Raw genomic sequence first — 19574 nt, 5'->3', positions numbered from 1 at the left:
AAGGATGGGCAGGATAGTCAGTGTTACGAGCATGAGTGAAGGAGGCTTTGTGCGAAATAGGAAGCCAATTCTAGATTTAATTTTGGATTGGAGATGCTTAATGTGAGTCTGGAAGGAGAGTTTACAGTCTAACCAAACACCTAGGTATTTGTAATTGTCCACATACGTCAGAACCGTCTGACACAAGTTCTGACACAAGTCAGAACCATCCAGAGTAGTGATGCTAGTCGGGCGGGAGGTTGCGGGCAGCAATCGGTTGAAGAGCATGCACTTAGTTTTACTAGAATTTAAAAGCAGTTGGAGGCCACGGAAGGAGTGTTGTACGGCATTGAAGCTCGTTTGGAGGTTTGTTAGCACAGTGTCCAAACAAGGGCCAGATGTATACAGAATGGTGTCGTCTGCGTAGAGGTGGATCAGAGAATCACCAGCAGCAAGAGCGACATCATTGATATATACAGAGAAAAGAGTTGGCCCGAGAATTGAACCCTGTGGCACCCCCATAGAGACTGCCAGAGGTCCGGACAACAGGCGAGGCAGTCATTTGAGAAGCCAAGGCTATTGAGTCTGCCGATAAGAATGCGGTGATTGACAGAGTCGAAAGCCTTGGCCAGGTCGATGAAGACGGCTGCACAGTATTATCTTTTATCGATGGCGGTTATGATATCGTTTAGGACCTTGAGCATGGCTGAGGTGCACCCATAACCAGCTCGGAAACCAGATTGCATAGTGGAGAAGGCACGGTGGGATTCGAAATGGTTGGTGATCTGTTTGTTAACTTGGCTTTCAAAGATTTCAGGAAGGCAGGGCAGGATGAATATAGATCTAATAACAGTTTGGGTCTAGTGTCTCCCCCTTTGAAGAGGGGGATGAACGCAGCAGCTTTCCAATCTTTGGGGATCTCAGACGATATGAAAGAGAGGCTAGTAATAGGGGTTGCAACAATTTCGGCGGATAATTTTAGAAAGAGAGGGTCCAGATTGTATTCTTCAGATATACTACAAATCCTATCCATCCTACTACATATCCTACCCATATACTGTCCATAATGTCTATACATCCCATCTCTCTCACACACACACACACACACACACACACACACACACACACACACACACACACACACACACACACACACACACACACACACACACACACACACACACACACACATACACAGTACTCTGACATTGCTTGTCCTAATATTTCTATATTTATTAATTCCATTCTTTTACTTTTAGATATGTGTGTTTTGTTGTGTATTGTTAGATATTACTGCACCAATACAATTTGATTTGATTGAAGGCTGTTCTGAGGGCAAAAGGGGGTGGTGCAAATCAATAATAGGAAGGTGTTCTTAATGTTTTGTACACTCAGTGTATATTAATATGCTTTTAAATGACAAGAGAACTGTCTTTGGCTTCTTGTATTGTGTTTTAGGTCATTGGTAGTTGAGCAAGAAAATATAAACAATTGTATCAGTTTAGTAGGCCTATATTCTCTTGGTTTAGGTCTGTAACTGTTTATAATGAAGTAACTAATGAATTAACAAATTAAATAAACAGTATGTATATGAAAAACATAAATATACTGCATAATTGTATATAATATACAGGTTATGAGTACCCCATTGAGTTTTAATGGTCTCCCATTACACATCACCTCATACACCCTTTGGTAACCTCACCCTTTTCACTCAAGTCTTTACACAAGCTGGTCTCGAACAGGCAGGGTGTGGTAGTCATGGTAACTGACTAAAGCATTACCATCTGTGTCTACCAATGGGAAATGTCATAAATGATGTATCAGCATGGCAGGGCACATGGTGCATGCAAATATTTCTCTACACTGGCACTCTAAAAGTATTCTCTGAAACACACAAAAAAAGTAACGCAACCCAGGGATATGTCTGAAGCAGGGGTGTCAAACTAATTTAGCCCAGGAGCCACATTCGGTCTTCACCAAGTTGCTGACCCACTGACGTGCCATGCCATGAAAAGTAGAGGGAAAAATGTATTAATCTATCATGTTTTCACATTTTGCTATATCTGATATCTTTCTGATGCTGTCAAAATCTGCAAAATCTCCTTCCATCATTTTAGATTTTTTCTAGCTTTTAGTTGAGTATTTTTTATTTTTTATTTTACCTATACAAATCGTCTTAAATCGTCTTTCTATTATATACAGTAGTCTAATAAGACATTGTTTGCAACATATTTCAAAGGCCAAATTACACGTCTTATACTTTCATCACCAACCAATTGCATACCTCTAAAATGTGCTTTGAGAAAGCGATCAGTGTACATTACAATACAGTCTACCAAAATGAGAGAGCTTTGAATTCCAATCAAACGTAGTGGACCTGAGTCCTCTCCTGAGGCACACTCAGACCTCAGAACTACATGAAGAATATTAATGAAACCCCACCACGGCCAAGAGAGAAAGCATTTCCCAATAAGAAGATAGGGTGCTACACAGGCCCGGATTACCGAACTGGCACGCAGGGCACGTGCCCCCCGACCTCCAGAAGGCATATGATAGCAAAATGTGTAGAATAACAGGACATTAGCTTGAAAATGGCTAAATGTTCTCTGAGCCTCATGGCAAAATGTGAACAAAAGCATGAGATGAGCTATAAACAGCAATTATTTTCAATGCCCCATGGCAAAAAGTATAGAATTGCAGGAAATTCGCTTTAAAACTGCAACATTTTCTCTTGGGAGGGGGACCCCAGACCCCAAATGCCATAGTCCGGCCCTACATCTACAGCAGGCTTAACAGTGTGTGTATGTGTGTGTTTGTACAGTATAGTTAAGCTTAAGGGTTAGGTGTATGGTGTATGGTTTAGGGGTTAAGGTTATGGTTATGGTTAATGTTTAGTGTTAGGTTTTTTTTGGAGTTAAGGTTAGGGTTAGGCTAAGGGTTAGTGTTAGGTTTGAGGTTATGGTTAGGGAAAATAGGATTTTGAATGGTCAAAATTCTTACTCTACAAAAACTCCAGAAATGTCACTAAAATAAAGCTGTGTGTGTGTGTAAGCACATGTGTATATGTCTGTTAGAGGCCGTGACCGTAGGTGTGCATCAATGCGCACGTGCGTCTGTGCGAAACCTCACTCCAACCGAGGGAACTTTAAGTACGGTTCGGTTCGCTAGCACAAACAGCTGCCAGTGTTTACTGTACGGACGCACTGTTGTCTGTCTGACTGTGGTCGACGTTCCTGACCTCTGTTCTTTTGACCTTTCACCCCCCTCACAAAGCACTTTAAAATGCAGTCAGAGCTGCTGGAGGCACTCTCTCTCTCTCTCTGGGAGAAATAGTGGTGTGGGGGATGGGTGAACAATAATATATGGGCCATTTGTAAACAGCTGCCACCGAGGAAGCTGTGTTTGGGTTACAGTGAAAGGTTGTTGAGCCACCGAGTAGACAGAGGCAAATCATACAAAAGGGTAACTACCAGACAGAACGTCCACTGCGGAGAAGTAGCCTAGTAGGTACAAATATTACATTTGTTTGTGGTTTGACATAGAGGTCTTCACCGATATACACAAACCCGATAACCTGAGATCCGATCCGGTATGCGAACATGTCGGATCCAAAATTCAGTAGTTGACCCTTGGAAGCCGGATTGGATCAAGCTAGGTGGCTACCGACCTCGAATCTGCCTGAAAATATGTAATATACTCACCAGTGCCTAAATTATATTTGAAGAAGAAAGTATCCTGAGGAAAATAAATATCCTCTATAAATAACATTTGCTACACATGGCAGTTGGTTCAGTCAATAGCATTAATCTCTTAATGCTCCGCCTGTCTGCTTCTCTCGGTCTGGTTTGAGCTCTCCCTATTGTAAACTTGCAACATTGTTTCTACTGGGCGCTCACTGTTTCCCACGCCAAGGAGCTCGGAACAGACAGAGCAAAATGTTGCTATAGCCCACCGAGGTGCAGTGGTTACTTAGGCCTATCGGGAAGATTTTGGAAAGATGTTACAAATACAGTGATGAACTATTGCCGTTCGCAACGGATGTAAAACACTCTGTTGACTGTGTGAGATGATGAAAAAAAATGCAAACCTTTATAGGCCTACACTTGTGCACATCAGGCCAGGTACTTCTAAGAGTGCTCAAGCAAAATAAACATGAACAAACAAATGGCAAACAATTCACACAATGAAACAATGAATGTGCACAAACTAGCACTCCCTCATTTCGGACATATTTTGCGTCGGATCTGGTCCACCTCGAATGGTATTGGATCGGGAATTTATTTTTTATTTTTTATGGCCGGGTTCTGTTGGTGTCAGATTAGAATTTCATGGATCCAGTTCGGTTCGGACCTCAATTTCAGGATCCGAGAAGAGCTCTAGTTTGACATTATTATGGCAATAACATTTTAATGAGGGTACTTGACCAACACATTTTTTACCTAAATGCTTAATAAAATTGGACTTTGGATTTGACATACAGTACCAGTCAAAAGTTTGGACACACCTACTAATTTCAGTTTTTTTCTATATTTGTACTATGTTCTACATTGTAGAATAATAGTAAAGACATCAAAACTATAAAATAACACTGGTTGAGAGAATGTCAAGAAGGCAAAGGGTGGCTAATTTGAAGAATCTCTAATATAAAATATATTTTGATTTGTTAAACACTTTTTTGGTTACTACATGATTCCATATGTGTTATTTCATAGTTTTACATTTACATTACATTTAAGTCATTTAGCAGACGCTCTTATCCAGAGCGACTTACAAATTGGTGCATTCACCTTATGATATCCAGTGGAACAACCACTTTACAATAGTGCATCTAACTATTTTAAGGGGGGGGGGGTTAGAAGGATTACTTTATCCTATCCTAGGTATTCCTTAAAGAGGTGGGGTTTCAGGTGTCTCCGGAAGGTGGTGATTGACTCCGCTGACCTGGCGTCGTGAGGGAGTTTGTTCCACCATTGGGGTGCCAGAGCAGCGAACAGTTTTGACTGGGCTGAGCGGGAACTGTACTTCCTCAGAGGTAGGGAGGCGAGCAGGCCAGAGGTGGATGAACGCAGTGCCCTTGTTTGGGTGTAGGGCCTGATCAGAGCCTGAAGGTACGGAGGTGCCGTTCCCCTCACAGCTCCGTAGGCAAGCACCATGGTCTTGTAGCGGATGCGAGCTTCAACTGGAAGCCAGTGGAGAGAGCGGAGGAGCGGGGTGACGTGAGAGAACTTGGGAAAGTTGAACACCAGACGGGCTGCGGCGTTCTGGATGAGTTGTAGGGGTTTAATGGCACAGGCAGGGAGCCCAGCCAACAGCGAGTTGCAGTAATCCAGACGGGAGATGACAAGTGCCTGGATTAGGACCTGCGCCGCTTCCTGCGTGAGGCAGGGTCGTACTCTGCGAATGTTGTAGAGCATGAACCTACAGGAACGGGTCACCGCCTTGATGTTAGTTGAGAACGACAGGGTGTTGTCCAGGATCACGCCAAGGTTCTTAGCACTCTGGGAGGAGGACACAATGGAGTTGTCAACCGTGATGGCGAGATCATGGAACGGGCAGTCCTTCCCCGGGAGGAAGAGCAGCTCCGTCTTGCCGAGGTTCAGCTTGAGGTGGTGATCCGTCATCCACACTGATATGTCTGCCAGACATGCAGAGATGCGATTCACCACCTGGTTATCAGAGGGGGGAAAGGAGAAGATTAATTGTGTGTCGTCTGCATAGCAATGATAGGAGAGACCATGTGAGGATATGACAGAGCCAAGTGACTTGGTGTATAGCGAGAATAGGAGAGGGCCTAGAACAGAGCCCTGGGGGACACCAGTGGTGAGAGCACGTGGTGCGGAGACAGATTCTCGCCACGCCACCTGGTAGGAGCGACCTGTCAGGTAGGACGCAATCCAAGCGTGGGCCGCGCCGGAGATGCCCAGCTCGGAGAGGGTGGAGAGGAGGATCTGATGGTTCACAGTATCAAAGGCAGCCGATAGGTCTAGAAGGATGAGAGCAGAGGAGAGAGAGTTAGCTTTAGCAGTGCGGAGCGCCTCCGTGACACAGAGAAGAGCAGTCTCAGTTGAATGACTAGTCTTGAAACCTGACTGATTTGGATCAAGAAGGTCATTCTGAGAGAGATAGCAGGAGAGCTGGCCAAGGACGGCACGTTCAAGAGTTTTGGAGAGAAAAGAAAGAAGGGATACTGGTCTGTAGTTGTTGACATCGGAGGGATCGAGTGTAGGTTTTTTCAGAAGGGGTGCAACTCTCGCTCTCTTGAAGACGGAAGGGACGTAGCCAGCGGTCAAGGATGAGTTGATGAGCGAGGTGAGGTAAGGGAGAAGGTCTCCGGAAATGGTCTGGAGAAGAGAGGAGGGGATAGGGTCAAGCGGGCAGGTTGTTGGGCGGCCGGCCGTCACAAGACGCGAGATTTCATCTGGAGAGAGAGGGGAGAAAGAGGTCAAAGCACAGGGTAGGGCAGTGTGAGCAGAACCAGCGGTGTCGTTTGACTTAGCAAACGAGGATCGGATGTCGTCGACCTTCTTTTCAAAATGGTTGACGAAGTCATCAGCAGAGAGGGAGGAGGGGGGAGGAGGGGGAGGAGGATTCAGGAGGGAGGAGAAGGTGGCAAAGAGCTTCCTAGGGTTAGAGGCAGATGCTTGGAATTTAGAGTGGTAGAAATTGGCTTTAGCAGCAGAGACAGAAGAGGAGAATGTAGAGAGGAGGGAGTGAAAGGATGCCAGGTCCGCAGGGAGGCGAGTTTTCCTCCATTTCCGCTCGGCTGCCCGGAGCCCTGTTCTGTGAGCTCGCAATGAGTCGTCGAGCCACGGAGCAGGAGGGGAGGACCGAGCCGGCCTGGAGGATAGGGGACATAGAGAGTCAAAGGATGCAGAAAGGGAGGAGAGGAGGGTTGAGGAGGCAGAATCAGGAGATAGGTTGGAGAAGGTTTGAGCAGAGGGAAGAGATGATAGGATGGAAGAGGAGAGAGTAGCGGGGGAGAGAGAGCGAAGGTTGGGACGGCGCGATACCATCCGAGTAGGGGCAGTGTGGGAAGTGTTGGATGAGAGCGAGAGGGAAAAGGATACAAGGTAGTGGTCGGAGACTTGGAGGGGAGTTGCAATGAGATTAGTGGAAGAACAGCATCTAGTAAAGATGAGGTCAAGCGTATTGCCTGCCTTGTGAGTAGGGGGGGAAGGTGAGAGGGTGAGGTCAAAAGAGGAGAGGAGTGGAAAGAAGGAGGCAGAGAGGAATGAGTCAAAGGTAGACGTGGGGAGGTTAAAGTCACCCAGAACTGTGAGAGGTGAGCCATCCTCAGGAAAGGAACTTATCAGGGCGTCAAGCTCATTGATGAACTCTCCAAGGGAACCTGGAGGGCGATAAATGATAAGGATGTTAAGCTTGAAAGGGCTGGTAACTGTGACAGCATGGAATTCAAAGGAGGCGATAGACAGATGGGTCAGGGGAGAAAGAGAGAATGTCCACTTGGGAGAGATGAGGATCCCAGTGCCACCACCCCGCTGACCAGAAGCTCTCGGGGTGTGCGAGAACACGTGGGCAGACGAGGAGAGAGCAGTAGGAGTAGCAGTGTTATCAGTGGTAATCCATGTTTCCGTCAGTGCCAAGAAGTCGAGGGACTGGAGGGAAGCATAGGCTGAGATGAACTCTGCCTTGTTGGCCGCAGATCGGCAGTTCCAGAGGCTGCCTGAGACCTGGAACTCCACGTGGGTCGTGCGCGCTGGGACCACCAGGTTAGAGTAGCAGCGGCCACGCGGTGTGAAGCGTTTGTATGGTCTGTGCAGAGAGGAGAGAACAGGGATAGACAGACACATAGTTGACAGGCTACAGAAGAGGCTACGCTAATGCAAAGGAGATTGGAATGACAAGTGGACTACACGTCTCGAATGTTCAGAAAGTTAAGCTTACGTTGCAAAAAATCTTATTGACTAAAATGATATAGTACTGCTGGCTGGTGAAATAGGCTAGCTAGCAGTGGCTGCGTTTTTTGATGAGAGTGTTGCACCTCACACATTCATTGGCATATTGCAATAAAACAGAAATACTGAGTTAATGTAGGTATATAGTGTAGTATATTTTATAAAAATATGTTCATGTTCATCATGAAAAGTCAAAGCCGAAGGGAAGTCACCACTTTTCTGATTTTCAATGGAGGTGGGGTTCAGAAGTTCCTTCTGAGGCAATCCGCACTACTGAGCAGAATGGCGCTACTGCGCACAAAGTTCAAACAATTTGTGGTAATTAGGTTTCACATTATTTACGAAAGGCATTTTGTACATTTAACTAAATGTGTAAGTATTTTATCATTTTTGACAGTAAAAAGTTAAAAAGGGAGATAGACACAGAGAGAAAAGTGTCCACAACACGGCTCGAACACCTGTTGCCGGGGGGGGGGGGGGGGGGGGCGTATGTGGTCGGAGTTGGGAGTTTAGACCGCTACACCAAAGACTCCAACACAGCTGAAATTCTATTTGGAGTGAACCATCCCTTTACGTAAAAAAAAAATGGAAATGGGTGAAGGATTCTATCAAACTATGAGGGTGAGGGCGATGGGTCGGGAGTCTACGAACCTGTCCGTTTTCTTCTTCTCATCCTCCAGGGCCCGGAGGGTGTGCTGCAGACGGTCAGTCAGGATCTCCAGTTCCTGGGTCAGCTTGTACTCCTCACGGAACTGTTCTCCCAGCAGCACCAGGTCACGTGTGGCATCGTGCAACGGGATGTCGCTCAGGTACAGGCCTCTCCGCGTCAGGTCGTCCAGGTTCATCACACTGAACACACAATGTTGGTGACGCATCATCAGAGCCTGAACACTAAACAGTGGCTGAACACAACTCAACAGGGGCCGTTTTCAGCAGGGCACAACATATAATGCATTATGATTAGCATGTATACCCCACTTATAATAACTATAATAACTATCATCTTATAATGATTGACTAAATAAGTAATTTGGGTCAGTTGAAAATGTTATACATAAAGACACATCATAAAGGTGTCACGTTCTGACCATAGTTCTTGTGTGTTTTGCTTGTTTTAGTGTTGGTCAGGACGTGAGCTGGGTGGGCATTCTATGTTGTGTGTCTTGTTTGTCCGTTTCTATGTTTGGCCTAATATGGTTCTCAATCAGAGGCAGATGTTTTGTGTTGTCTCTGATTGGGAATCATATATAGGTGGCTTGTTTTGTGTTGGAGATTGTGGGTGGTTGTTTCCTGTCTGTGTGTTTTCTCTGCACCAGATAGGGCTGTTTCGGTTTGCCACGTTTTGTTATTTTGTAATTGTTGTAAGTGTTCACAGTTTCGTTTGTAATTAAACATGTTGAACACGAGCTACGCTGCGTCTTCAGACGAAGAGGAGGAAGGCTGCCGTTACAAAAGGCTTGTCCTCTTATGAACGCAGGAGAGCTAGTTACTTTATTTTTCTATCCCTTTGTCCAGTATCAAGAGCTCAATTCTCTCATCATAATCACTTTCAATAAACTTCAATCAAATACATTTCAATGAAAGGTCTAACAGACACAATGCACTCTAGATGCCACGCTCTCTGATCTAGACATAGTATTCAGCTGTAATGACTTGCAAGACTGACTGAACTGGGCCAAACTGATACAGTCGCTGATGAAAAAGTTAAGTGTCTTTCCTCCTGTAAACAACAACACCAATGTTGTTTCACCACCTGCTGGCACCATGCAGGGACACTACTTTCTCTAGATGATCACTTGATAGAAATACGGTTTTACCAGGTTCCAATTATCTCCAAGTGTGAACTTGTTCACTTTCCTTCATTGATTTGAAAGGACATCTAGCCCATGCCAACCAATGCTTCTGGTTGGCATGGGACAATACTTTCATGTTACACCTTTTAGTTTTCTTATTAAATGCTTTCAATATTTTACATGAATTTGTACAATTTATAGTTGGTTTGTGGTTTTTACGTCACTAAAATGTTGAACTATTGAAATGTGAACATATTGTCCCATATAAATTATGTAATTTATTGACGGTCCGTAACTAGCCCCATAGAGATAACCAACATGGTCAGTTTGTGGACATAACTTAAAATCAAACCCAACCCTCTGACATTTTGGGGGGGAAAATACTGACTTTATTACTTAAGTTATCATATTTACACTTTTTAGTCACTTCTGGGACTAGAAATGGTGTACAGTATATGACTATTACCAACAGGCCGTTTTCAACCAGAAAATGTGTTTTTTTTAACTAAATGTACTGCATTGTTAGACTTCATTAGCCTGTCTTATAAGACGCTCATAATGATGTGGACTGAATACAGTAACAGCTTGTTTGAGACATATTATAAACCTTGTTATAAAACAATATATAAATGGATGCTTTAAGTAAAGTGTTACCAAAGATTTTATAAATGGGACAATCTGTTGTTGCTACATCCAATTAATGATATATACCCATTGATTCTTGAAGAATATCACTAAATTCCTAATGAGCTTAGTTCAGCTGTGACACCTTGTCAGAACCCAAATAGAACCTTGTTTTACTCCAATGTTAGTAAACATTGCAAATGTAAACAAACACTGTATAGCCTAAAAACATGGTTAAAACTATAATTTTGATATAATGGTTGGTCAGTCATTGCATCCATAGCTCTGTCTATGAATCTGAGAGTAGTTACATTTTTCCAGACCCATCCCTCAGCTTTTTACCAAAACAAAGGCGGGGTGTCACTTTGTTATTGTTTCAACTGTAGATTTGCCCTTTAAGGCCAGACCATCTGCTGCACTACAGTAGCTGTGGTTTTGAATCCAATTAGGTTTCACACACCAACCAAGAGACATCCACCCCACGGCATCCATCCAGCACAGCCATCCACCCGAAGGCTAAGACGAAATCCCAAATGGCACCCTATTTCCTACATAGTGCACTACTTTTGACCAGAGCTCCATGTGCCCATTTGGACGCAGCCTAGAACAGCATATTGTCTTTGTCTAACGCCACAGCAGCAGGAAGGCAGAGACAGACTGAAACAGACAAACAATCTGGAACCAATGACGCCTCGTACTCTCAGAAAACCGACATGATCTTTAAGCTTTCCGTGCACTATGTAAGGAAAAGGGTGCCATTTGTGACTGGGACACAACCTTCAGACAGCACATAGTTTTCTAATTCCACAGCGGCAGAACCTGGGAGAACAGAGGAAGAGGATGTTCTCCGCCTCGGGCAGGTAGATCATCTGTCCCTTCAGCCTCAGGCAGCTGATCTCAGCACCAGTCAGCTCGTCCTCGTTCTCCGAAGTCTCCACGTTCAAGAGGCCCTCCTGGAAGGACGTAATACACATGCACAAACAAACAAACAGACAGAATCACACGCACATGTATGTATGCATGCACATGCAAGCGCAGACAAACACACATGAACACACAAGCAGCCAGAAAATATAAATGCAGCTTTCTATCCAGTTTTTTTTTTTTTTTTTGTATTATTTATTTATTTCTGATGTAATTTTAACGTTATATTAAAAAGCTAAATGTTTAATTAGTGAGTATTCTTGGCATACCTTGCTTCGCAGAACAAAGACAGTGTTGATGTGGGAGAGCATGCCTTGGAAGCTGAAGTCTATGTGTGGACGCACCAGAGAGAACACGGAGGGCAGGTTACAGATGCCCGGCTGGAGCTAAGGAATACAACAGCAAAACACTTCATAAGGGGGTCATACATGCTAATGACAAGTCTTAAAATACATTACAACCACATCATAATGCATTATAATTGCAGGCTACCTGTGAAGCCCATATCTGCAATGCATTATAAACACACTCATACTGAGTTATAATGTAGTCATAATGCAGTATAAGAGTAGTTATTTACACACATAAAATCTCATAACGTCCTATAACTAAATAGACATAAACCTGCGGCAGCACACGGAAGATGGCATTGCCGCACTGAGTGAGCATCAGGTCCCTGTCGAACATGAGGTGGAAGGGGAAGGCCTTGCAGAAGGTGTAGGGGCTGATCCGGGTCTCCTGTGTGCCATTCTCCTCGAAGCCGTCCAGATCCTCATAGAAGGCCTCCTTCTCCGAGTCCTTCTCCTCGATCAGGAACTTAATGTGGTCACACTCCTCACTCTTGTGCTGGATCACCTGGTGAAGGAAGAATGGATTTCATAAAGGGAGGAAGGTACAACCATAAAATTAGAATGAGTGCATGCTATGCTTCCTGTGTTAATATCCTGCTTTACTTTATAGGGACACTCAAAATGGCCGCCAGTCCACCCATTATGGCAAGAGATAATGTAAGAGATACCGGTGGGTGGTTGGTAAACGCATAGACATCGAAATACTGTATGTCTTTATATAAATATCTAAGGTTTGGTGTGATGGTTTTAAACACAGTGATGTTCTTGTGAGGGTTACTGCCTGGCCACAACAAGTCCTTTTTAGTCTATACACTGACGTCAATGGCTTGACTCTGACGCACATGGTTGCCGTGGCAACGGCGGATAACATTTCCAGAAAAGCTGGTGTCACATTTGGAGGGTCTGTCAATTCAGCTCCCCCATTTAATTTTACGCTGAGTCTGGAAGAGAAAAATACATACTGACATCTCTATCTCTGCGATATGATTAGGTTTGATAGTAGAGGTGGCTTTCTCTGAAAATGAGGAGGTATCTTAAGTGCCCAGAGACAAGATTTTTGAAAGGACTATCCAAGTCTATACCAATGGTGTATACTAATTCCACCTAGTATTTGCTGCATGGACTACTTTGCTATTAAGATTGTGCATAACTTATTCACATATCCCTAGCTTTAAAATTAGAATGACAGATATCAATAACTTATTCACATACTCCTAGCCTTAAAACTATCATCACACATATCAGTCTAATAATGGTTAGACACTTTAAAATATACTATCTTACACTATAATTACTAGCTATTTGTTAATTGCATTGTCACCTTCTGGGTGTACTAACATTCTGCCCCTTCCATAGACATCTGACCCAAGTCAACAGAGACCCACCAGCATCTCAACAAATGCCCACTGTGGGTGACAATCACCTAGCAGTTGCTAAGACCCAAACAACTCCTGAATTTTAAAAGTCGACCACTGTCCCATTTTGGACTGAAGGCAAGATCCCCAAGAATCCGAATAGCTACCAAGGCACCCAAAAAAACAGTGCCAGAGTTAGGTCTAGGTGTAGTTAGCATTGGCTCGCAAAACTACCTCTTAACTTCATTCATACTGAACACAGAGACATAGAAATGGTATCCATGAGTTCATCTGACTCTGGGGAACTTGATAAAGGGCCTCATTGCCAAAATCCTGAACTATCCCTTTAAGTAATAATATACTTATTTTCTTTGAAACAGCATACCTTCATTTCTATTTCTGTGCCGTGGATCTGTTGGGCCACCGTCTTGATGATGCCGATCACGATGTCCTGGAGCCCCTCCCTCTCCGAGTAGTAGTGCAGGATCAGATTGTTGCCCTTCTCCGCGTCCGTGCAGCGGAAGGACGGAGCCCTCATCCCAGGGTAGATGGTACCTAGGTGGTCGTGGAGGGCATCCAGATTCTGTATGGGGGTTGCATAAATGATTGAAACGGGAGTTTCTCTCCATTAAGAATCCACTTAGACTGGTCCCATATCGGTTTGTGCTGTATAGCCTACTCCTGTGGTCATTGTCATGCCAAACACTGTAGGAGTTGGCTACACAGCTTAAACAGACCAGGGAGCAGGAAAGGTTCCTTTAGAATAAGGTTGCATAACTCCAGTCCTCGCTCCTTTATCTCAGTTTCAACCCAAAGCGAAGCCCTACATTTTGTGTTTGTAAACAGAGGGTTTGGTCTTGGCAAATCTAAGCATTAAACTTTCAAATAGCTCTTTGTTGACTGTTGCTGGGTGCTATCGTCCTCCATCAGCACCGGCCTGTACCCTACCTGCACTAAGCTCTCTCTTAGCCCCTTACACTAAATCTGAATTTGTCCTGCTAGGTGACCTAAACTGGGACATGCTTAAACCACCTGACCAGGTCCTAAAGCAATGGGATTCCCTAAATATTTCTCAGATTATGACCAATCCAACAAGGTATGACTCCAAACACCCAGAAAAGGCTACTCTCCTCGATGTTATCTTCGCAAATAATTGTGATAGATATCAAATCAAATTGTATTAGTCACATGCGCCGAATACAACAGGTGTAGACCTTACAGTGAAATGCTTACTTACGAGCCCCTAACCAAAAGTGCAGTTTCAAAAATATGGATAAGAAAAAGAGATAAAAGTAACAAGTAATTAAAGAGCAGCAGTAAAAAAATAACAATATTTACAGGGGGGGTGCCGGGACAGAGTCAATGTGCGGGGGCACTGGTTAGTTGAGGTAGTATGTACATGTAGGTAGAGTTATTAAAGTGACTATGCATAGATGACAACAGAGAGTGGCAGTGGTGTGGAGAGGGGAGAGGGGGGCAATGCAAATAGTCTAGGTAGCCATTTGACTATATGTTCAGGAGTCTTATGGCTTGGGGGTAAAAGCTGTTTAGAAGCCAGTCTGGTGTTTTCTGTAATGACCTTAGTGATCACTGTTTTACAGCCTGTAATGGCTGCTCAGTGAAATGACCTGTCCTGATTTGTCATAGACGCTTGCTCAAAAACTTTGATGAGCAAGCCTTCCTTCGTGAACTGGCCTCTGTAAAATGGTACAGAATCAGCTTGATCCCCTCTGTCGAAGACGCTTGGACCTTCTTTTTTGATATTTCCAAAGGTATTGTTCATAAACACGCCCCCATAAAGAAAATGAGAATTAAAAACAGGTTCAGCCCCTGGTTCAACCATGATCTTGCACTCCACCTCAAGAATTTAACCTTGTTCTGAACACCTCCAAAACAAAGGTCATGTGGTTTGGTAAGAAGAATGCCCTTCTTCCCACAACTGTTATTACTACCTCTGAGGGTTTAGAGCTTGAGGTAGTCACCTCATACAAGTACTTGGGAGTATGGCTATACGGTGCACTGTCCTTCTCTCAGCACATATCAAAGCTGCAGGATAAAGTTAAATCTAGACTTGGTTTCCTCTATTGTAATCGCTCCTCTTTCAACCCAGCTGCAAAACTAACCCTGATTCAGATGACCATCCTACCCATGCCAGATTACGGAGACATAATTCATAGATCAGCAGGTAAGGGTGCTCTCGAGCGGCTAGATGTACTTTACCATTCAGCCATCAGATTTGCCACCAATGCTCCTTATAGGACACATCACTGCACTCTATATTCCTCTGTAAACTGGTCATTTCTGCATACCGTCGCAAGACCCACTGGTTGATGATTATTTACAAAACCCTCTTAGGCCTCACTCCCCCCTATCTGAGATATCTACTGCAGCCCTCATCCTCCACATACAACACCCGTTCTGACAGTCAAATTATTTTAAAGGTCCCCAAAGCACACACACCCCTGGGTCGCTCCTCTTTTCAGTTCGCTGCAGCTAGCGACTGGAACAAGCTGCAACAAACAATCAAACTGGACAGTTTTATCTCAATCTCTTCATTCAAGGACTCAATCATGGACACTCTTACTGACAGTTGTGGCTGCTTGTGTGATGTATTTTTGTCTCTACCTTCTTGCCCTTTGTGCTGTTGTCTGTGCCCAATAATTTTTGTACCATGTTTTATGCTGCTACCATGTTGTGTTGCTACCATGTTGTTGTTATGTTGTGTTGCTACCATGCTGTTTTGTTATGTGTTGCTTCCTTGCTATGTTGTTGTCTTAGGTCTCTCTTTATGTAGTGTTGTGTTGTCTCTCTTGTTGTGTTGTGGGTTTGTCCTATATTTATATATATGTATTTTTTATTTATCCCAAGCCCCAGTCCCCGCAGCAGGTCTTTTGCCTTTTGGTAGCCCGTCATTGTAAATAAGAATGTGTTCTTAACTGACTTGTCTAGTTAAATAAAAGTTAAATAAAATAAATAAATACATTTGAATTACAAGGTCACCTCCCCCAAATCCAAAGATGAGAGGGCGGTCACAGAATTGTTTTGGCACTGTACAATTAAAATACAGGTCATATTTAACTTACGTTGAAGCATTCATGACATTGAAGAGTACATTGTTTTACATTCGTTTCTGTTAACTGAAGAAAGATTAAGAAGGGAACTGGAGTGCTTACCTGCAAGAATTCACGGACATTGGAGCCTAAAACACGCAGGATGGTGTCATACCCTGATTCTTGGCAAAACTCAAAAAACATCTTCCCAAACATCTGTAGGATACACCCTGCATCAATCTCTGCAAGATAAAAAATATATATATATCCACTTGTTGCATACACCATCTCAGTCCCATTGGTAAAACTTTACAATAAGTTACCATTTATAAAGGGTTACCATATTTTAAATGTGTTCCCGTACAATTATGTTACGAATAAACTGGTTCAAATAATGTATCTTGTATCTCAAAACACTATAAAAAAAAACGTACTGAGAACTTTGCTTGCAGCAGCAACAAGGTCGTATGTTTTGGCATCTTCATATATGATTCTGACAAGGAACTGACCCTCTACATCGAGTTGCGCCTCCCTCCTGATAACAAGTAAGAAGAAAATAGAATTATTAGATATCATATTAATGTGATTATTACCTATGTAATAAAGAGGCTGTTGACAAGAGCATATGAGAACATATTTGTTGTCCTCTATAGTTCCATTAAAACTAGCTTCATAACATTGTATGCTGTTGTTTCTGCCTGTGACTGACAGTATAGCGTCTTATATAGTTGTTATTAAGGCTTAATGAATGCATACATAAAGGCCTTCAGTAAAGTGACACCTACACTTATTGGGTCCAAACAAAAACAATCAGTAACACTTTACTTTAGGGGATATACATAAGCCATTCATAACACCGTTATGAAACCAGTCATGACACCTTCATGAATGTTGCAGTACCATTAAACTACCTTTGAGCATTAACTGCATTGTAGGATTATCTATATTTAGAAGCTACAATGAGAAAATGTATTTGGCATGCTAATAAATAAGACTGTTATATATCCTAATGAGGTCTATTTGACCTGATTACTGAGTTGATCTGAGAAAACAATACTGATTTGCTGTGCTGGCTAGCAACCACTTTTTCTGAGCATGTGATCAGCTGAACAAACACACCAAGCAATGTAAAAATGTAGTGAAAATAAGATTTCATTTTTCAATTGCTCTGAGCTGCAAGATCTGAAAATATAACCTAGCTTGAATAATTAGGCATGTAATAATGTTGAATTACGTCAGCCAAGATAAGGTTGAGATAACATTAAGCTGCAATATTTCTTGGGAGATAAAAATGACCAGATTCCTCAAAACACGTTTTTCGGAGAGGCAGCTGTGCATCTGTTCTTATAGGATGGGATGAAAGTCTGGGTCCTGGAAAGCGAAGACCGAGGAAGAAAAATAAATGTGGATCTTGCCAAATATTTGAGCACTTTGAAAAAAGGGGATTGTTATCATAATGCAACAACATTCACAACCTCTCTTTATCACCACTATTATAAGGCTAATGAAAATTAATGATTGAGTAAAAATATGGCTCGCCTTCTCATAAGAGTGATGAAATTTAAGAATTAATTGATTCATTATATATTGTTTTCTTTTATGTTTGCTGGTGATTTATGGTCACATGTTTTAAGTTACAGATAGGCCAACTACCACTATATCTATATCTGCTGGTCATGTATCATCAGTGGAATATCTTGACATGGCCATTCGTTATCCACTCTGTTTAGCAATAGGGGGAGATTATTGATTTCAAAACTATAATATGGTTAATGGACATATTTTTGTCCATGTCCATGGACATATTATTATCCATGTCATATTAGTAGGTTACATAAAGTTGTGGTCAAGACAATGTTGTAAACAAAATTAAAGTGTAATAACAATGTAAAGTAACAGCAATTGTTATTACATGGTAATTACATAGGCAGTAGTGTAATTTGTTTTTTGTATTTTTGTATTTATTAAGCAACATTAAGGCAGTTATATACAATTTCAAATATTACATGACATTACATTTCATAACACTTTTCACAACACATTAAGTGTCTGCCCTCAGGCCACTACTCTCCTACCACATATCTACAATACACAATCCATGTGTTCTGTGTAAAGTGTGTTACTACACAGTTAGGAGCAACTTAATGTGAAGTGTTAATAACATATCTATGTAATGACCATATCTGCTAATTCTTTGTTTTGCTATTGCAACATGGCCACATTGAGTTTTTATTCTCATGTTCTGCTTTGAATTATGATATGCAAATGCCCTGTGTCATTCACAAATACAAAATTAATCTTTAAACTTACTTGATGTCTTCCCACACTTCTTCGCCATAATTTCTTAATACAAGTAGTTCCAAGGCGTGGTTGACAAAACCATACTAAAACGGAAATAAAACAGAATACAGAAAGAATAGAGAAACATAAATCTGAAAATACTGGGAATAACAAGTATGTAAATAAATGCCTTAGAGTGATGATAGTGTTATGATTCCATTGTAATTGCAACGAAAGGATGCTTAAATTGTACAACAGCAAATAATGTTTTAATTGATGCAGCATGATTATTAGAACGATAATATCGCAGTCGAATAACGAATTTCGGTGGTAATTTACAGCAAGAAACGTTAGCATGGTGAACGAATACTGTAGCCATAGGCTGATAGTTCGTTCTCATACGGAAAACACACCACTACACATCAAAATAGCCAAGGCAATCAAATGTCGCCGTGGGATCTAATATGTCGATGTTTACATACCATTTTTACGACCAGTTCTTCCCGATTCCCTATCAATGTAAGTAAGCTGTTATGTTTAAATTATCACGGCACCTTCACAGTTTGCAGATGTTACGTTGCGTCTTCATTCCTGAAAACATTCCCCAAATTGACGTCGAATATGTCCAATGAGAGCGCAAGGAAAAAAATACTCACTCGGCAACCGACCACTGAGGAAGAAGTGAGGGTTGCCCGTTGAAGACAGCGTTGTTTATGAAAACAGTCCCATCAAACGTTTTATTTATCCACTGCAAAAGAAAGACTACAGAACGAAACCAACCTATTTAAATTCCACAATCAAATGATAGAAACAAATATTTGGTAGAATAGATTATAAACTGGGTGGTTCGAGCCCTGAATGCTGATTGGCTGAAAGCCATGGTACATCAGACCGTTTACTATAGGTATGACAACAAAAAAAAATTTTATACTGCTCTAATTACGTTGGTAACCAGTTTATAATAGCAATAAGGCACCTTAAAGGGTTTGTGGTATATTACCAATATACCACGGCTAAGTGCTGTTTCCAGGCACTCCGCATTGCGTCGTGTTCTAGCATACTATTTTACAATGGTTTTTAGTTATAAAGAAATAACAAAACATGCCAAAAAGCTACTGTGTTGTTCAATGTACATGTATTCAGGTCAGAAATCCCGATCTATGGTTCACAATGCTCCCAAGTAGGGGATTAGAGATTCAGGCTATTCGGCGTGGGAGAGTGGCTTTGTGTGTGGAAAACGTTTAATCACAGGTAAGACATTTAACTTGTTTAGTATAATCCGTTTGTAACTCCACTCACT

The 19574-nt window shown here is 42.4% G+C and overlaps 1 protein-coding gene across 2 annotated transcripts in view; it reads right to left on the bottom strand.

Annotated features, from left to right (window-relative positions):
• LOC139578874 (guanylate cyclase soluble subunit beta-1-like) overlaps window positions 1–18942 on the bottom strand; it is a 44551-nt gene extending 25609 nt beyond the window's left edge. Inside the window, exons 1-9 of one of the 2 annotated variants that reach the window (XR_011675634.1) lie at window positions 18757–18942; window positions 18305–18378; window positions 16429–16529; window positions 16118–16236; window positions 13330–13527; window positions 11864–12094; window positions 11509–11625; window positions 11135–11268; window positions 8550–8747 (exon numbers count right to left, since the gene is read on the bottom strand). Coding sequence is in view for 1 of the 2 variants with exons in the window: in XM_071406984.1 (XP_071263085.1) it covers window positions 8550–8747; window positions 11135–11268; window positions 11509–11625; window positions 11864–12094; window positions 13330–13527; window positions 16118–16236; window positions 16429–16529; window positions 18305–18378; window positions 18757–18759 (1175 nt within the window). In the remaining variant the exon portion in view is untranslated. The remainder of the gene's footprint in view (window positions 1–8549; window positions 8748–11134; window positions 11269–11508; window positions 11626–11863; window positions 12095–13329; window positions 13528–16117; window positions 16237–16428; window positions 16530–18304; window positions 18379–18756) is intronic. The other variant, XM_071406984.1, reaches the window with a different exon arrangement.
• Window positions 18943–19574: the final 632 nt, after the last annotated feature.

The sequence above is a fragment of the Salvelinus alpinus genome, chromosome 6 (genome assembly GCF_045679555.1).
Source record: "Salvelinus alpinus chromosome 6, SLU_Salpinus.1, whole genome shotgun sequence".
Lineage (NCBI taxonomy): Eukaryota > Metazoa > Chordata > Actinopteri > Salmoniformes > Salmonidae > Salvelinus > Salvelinus alpinus.
Note: the sequence above shows the minus strand (reverse complement) of the source record. Positions and strands in the feature narration are given on the sequence as shown.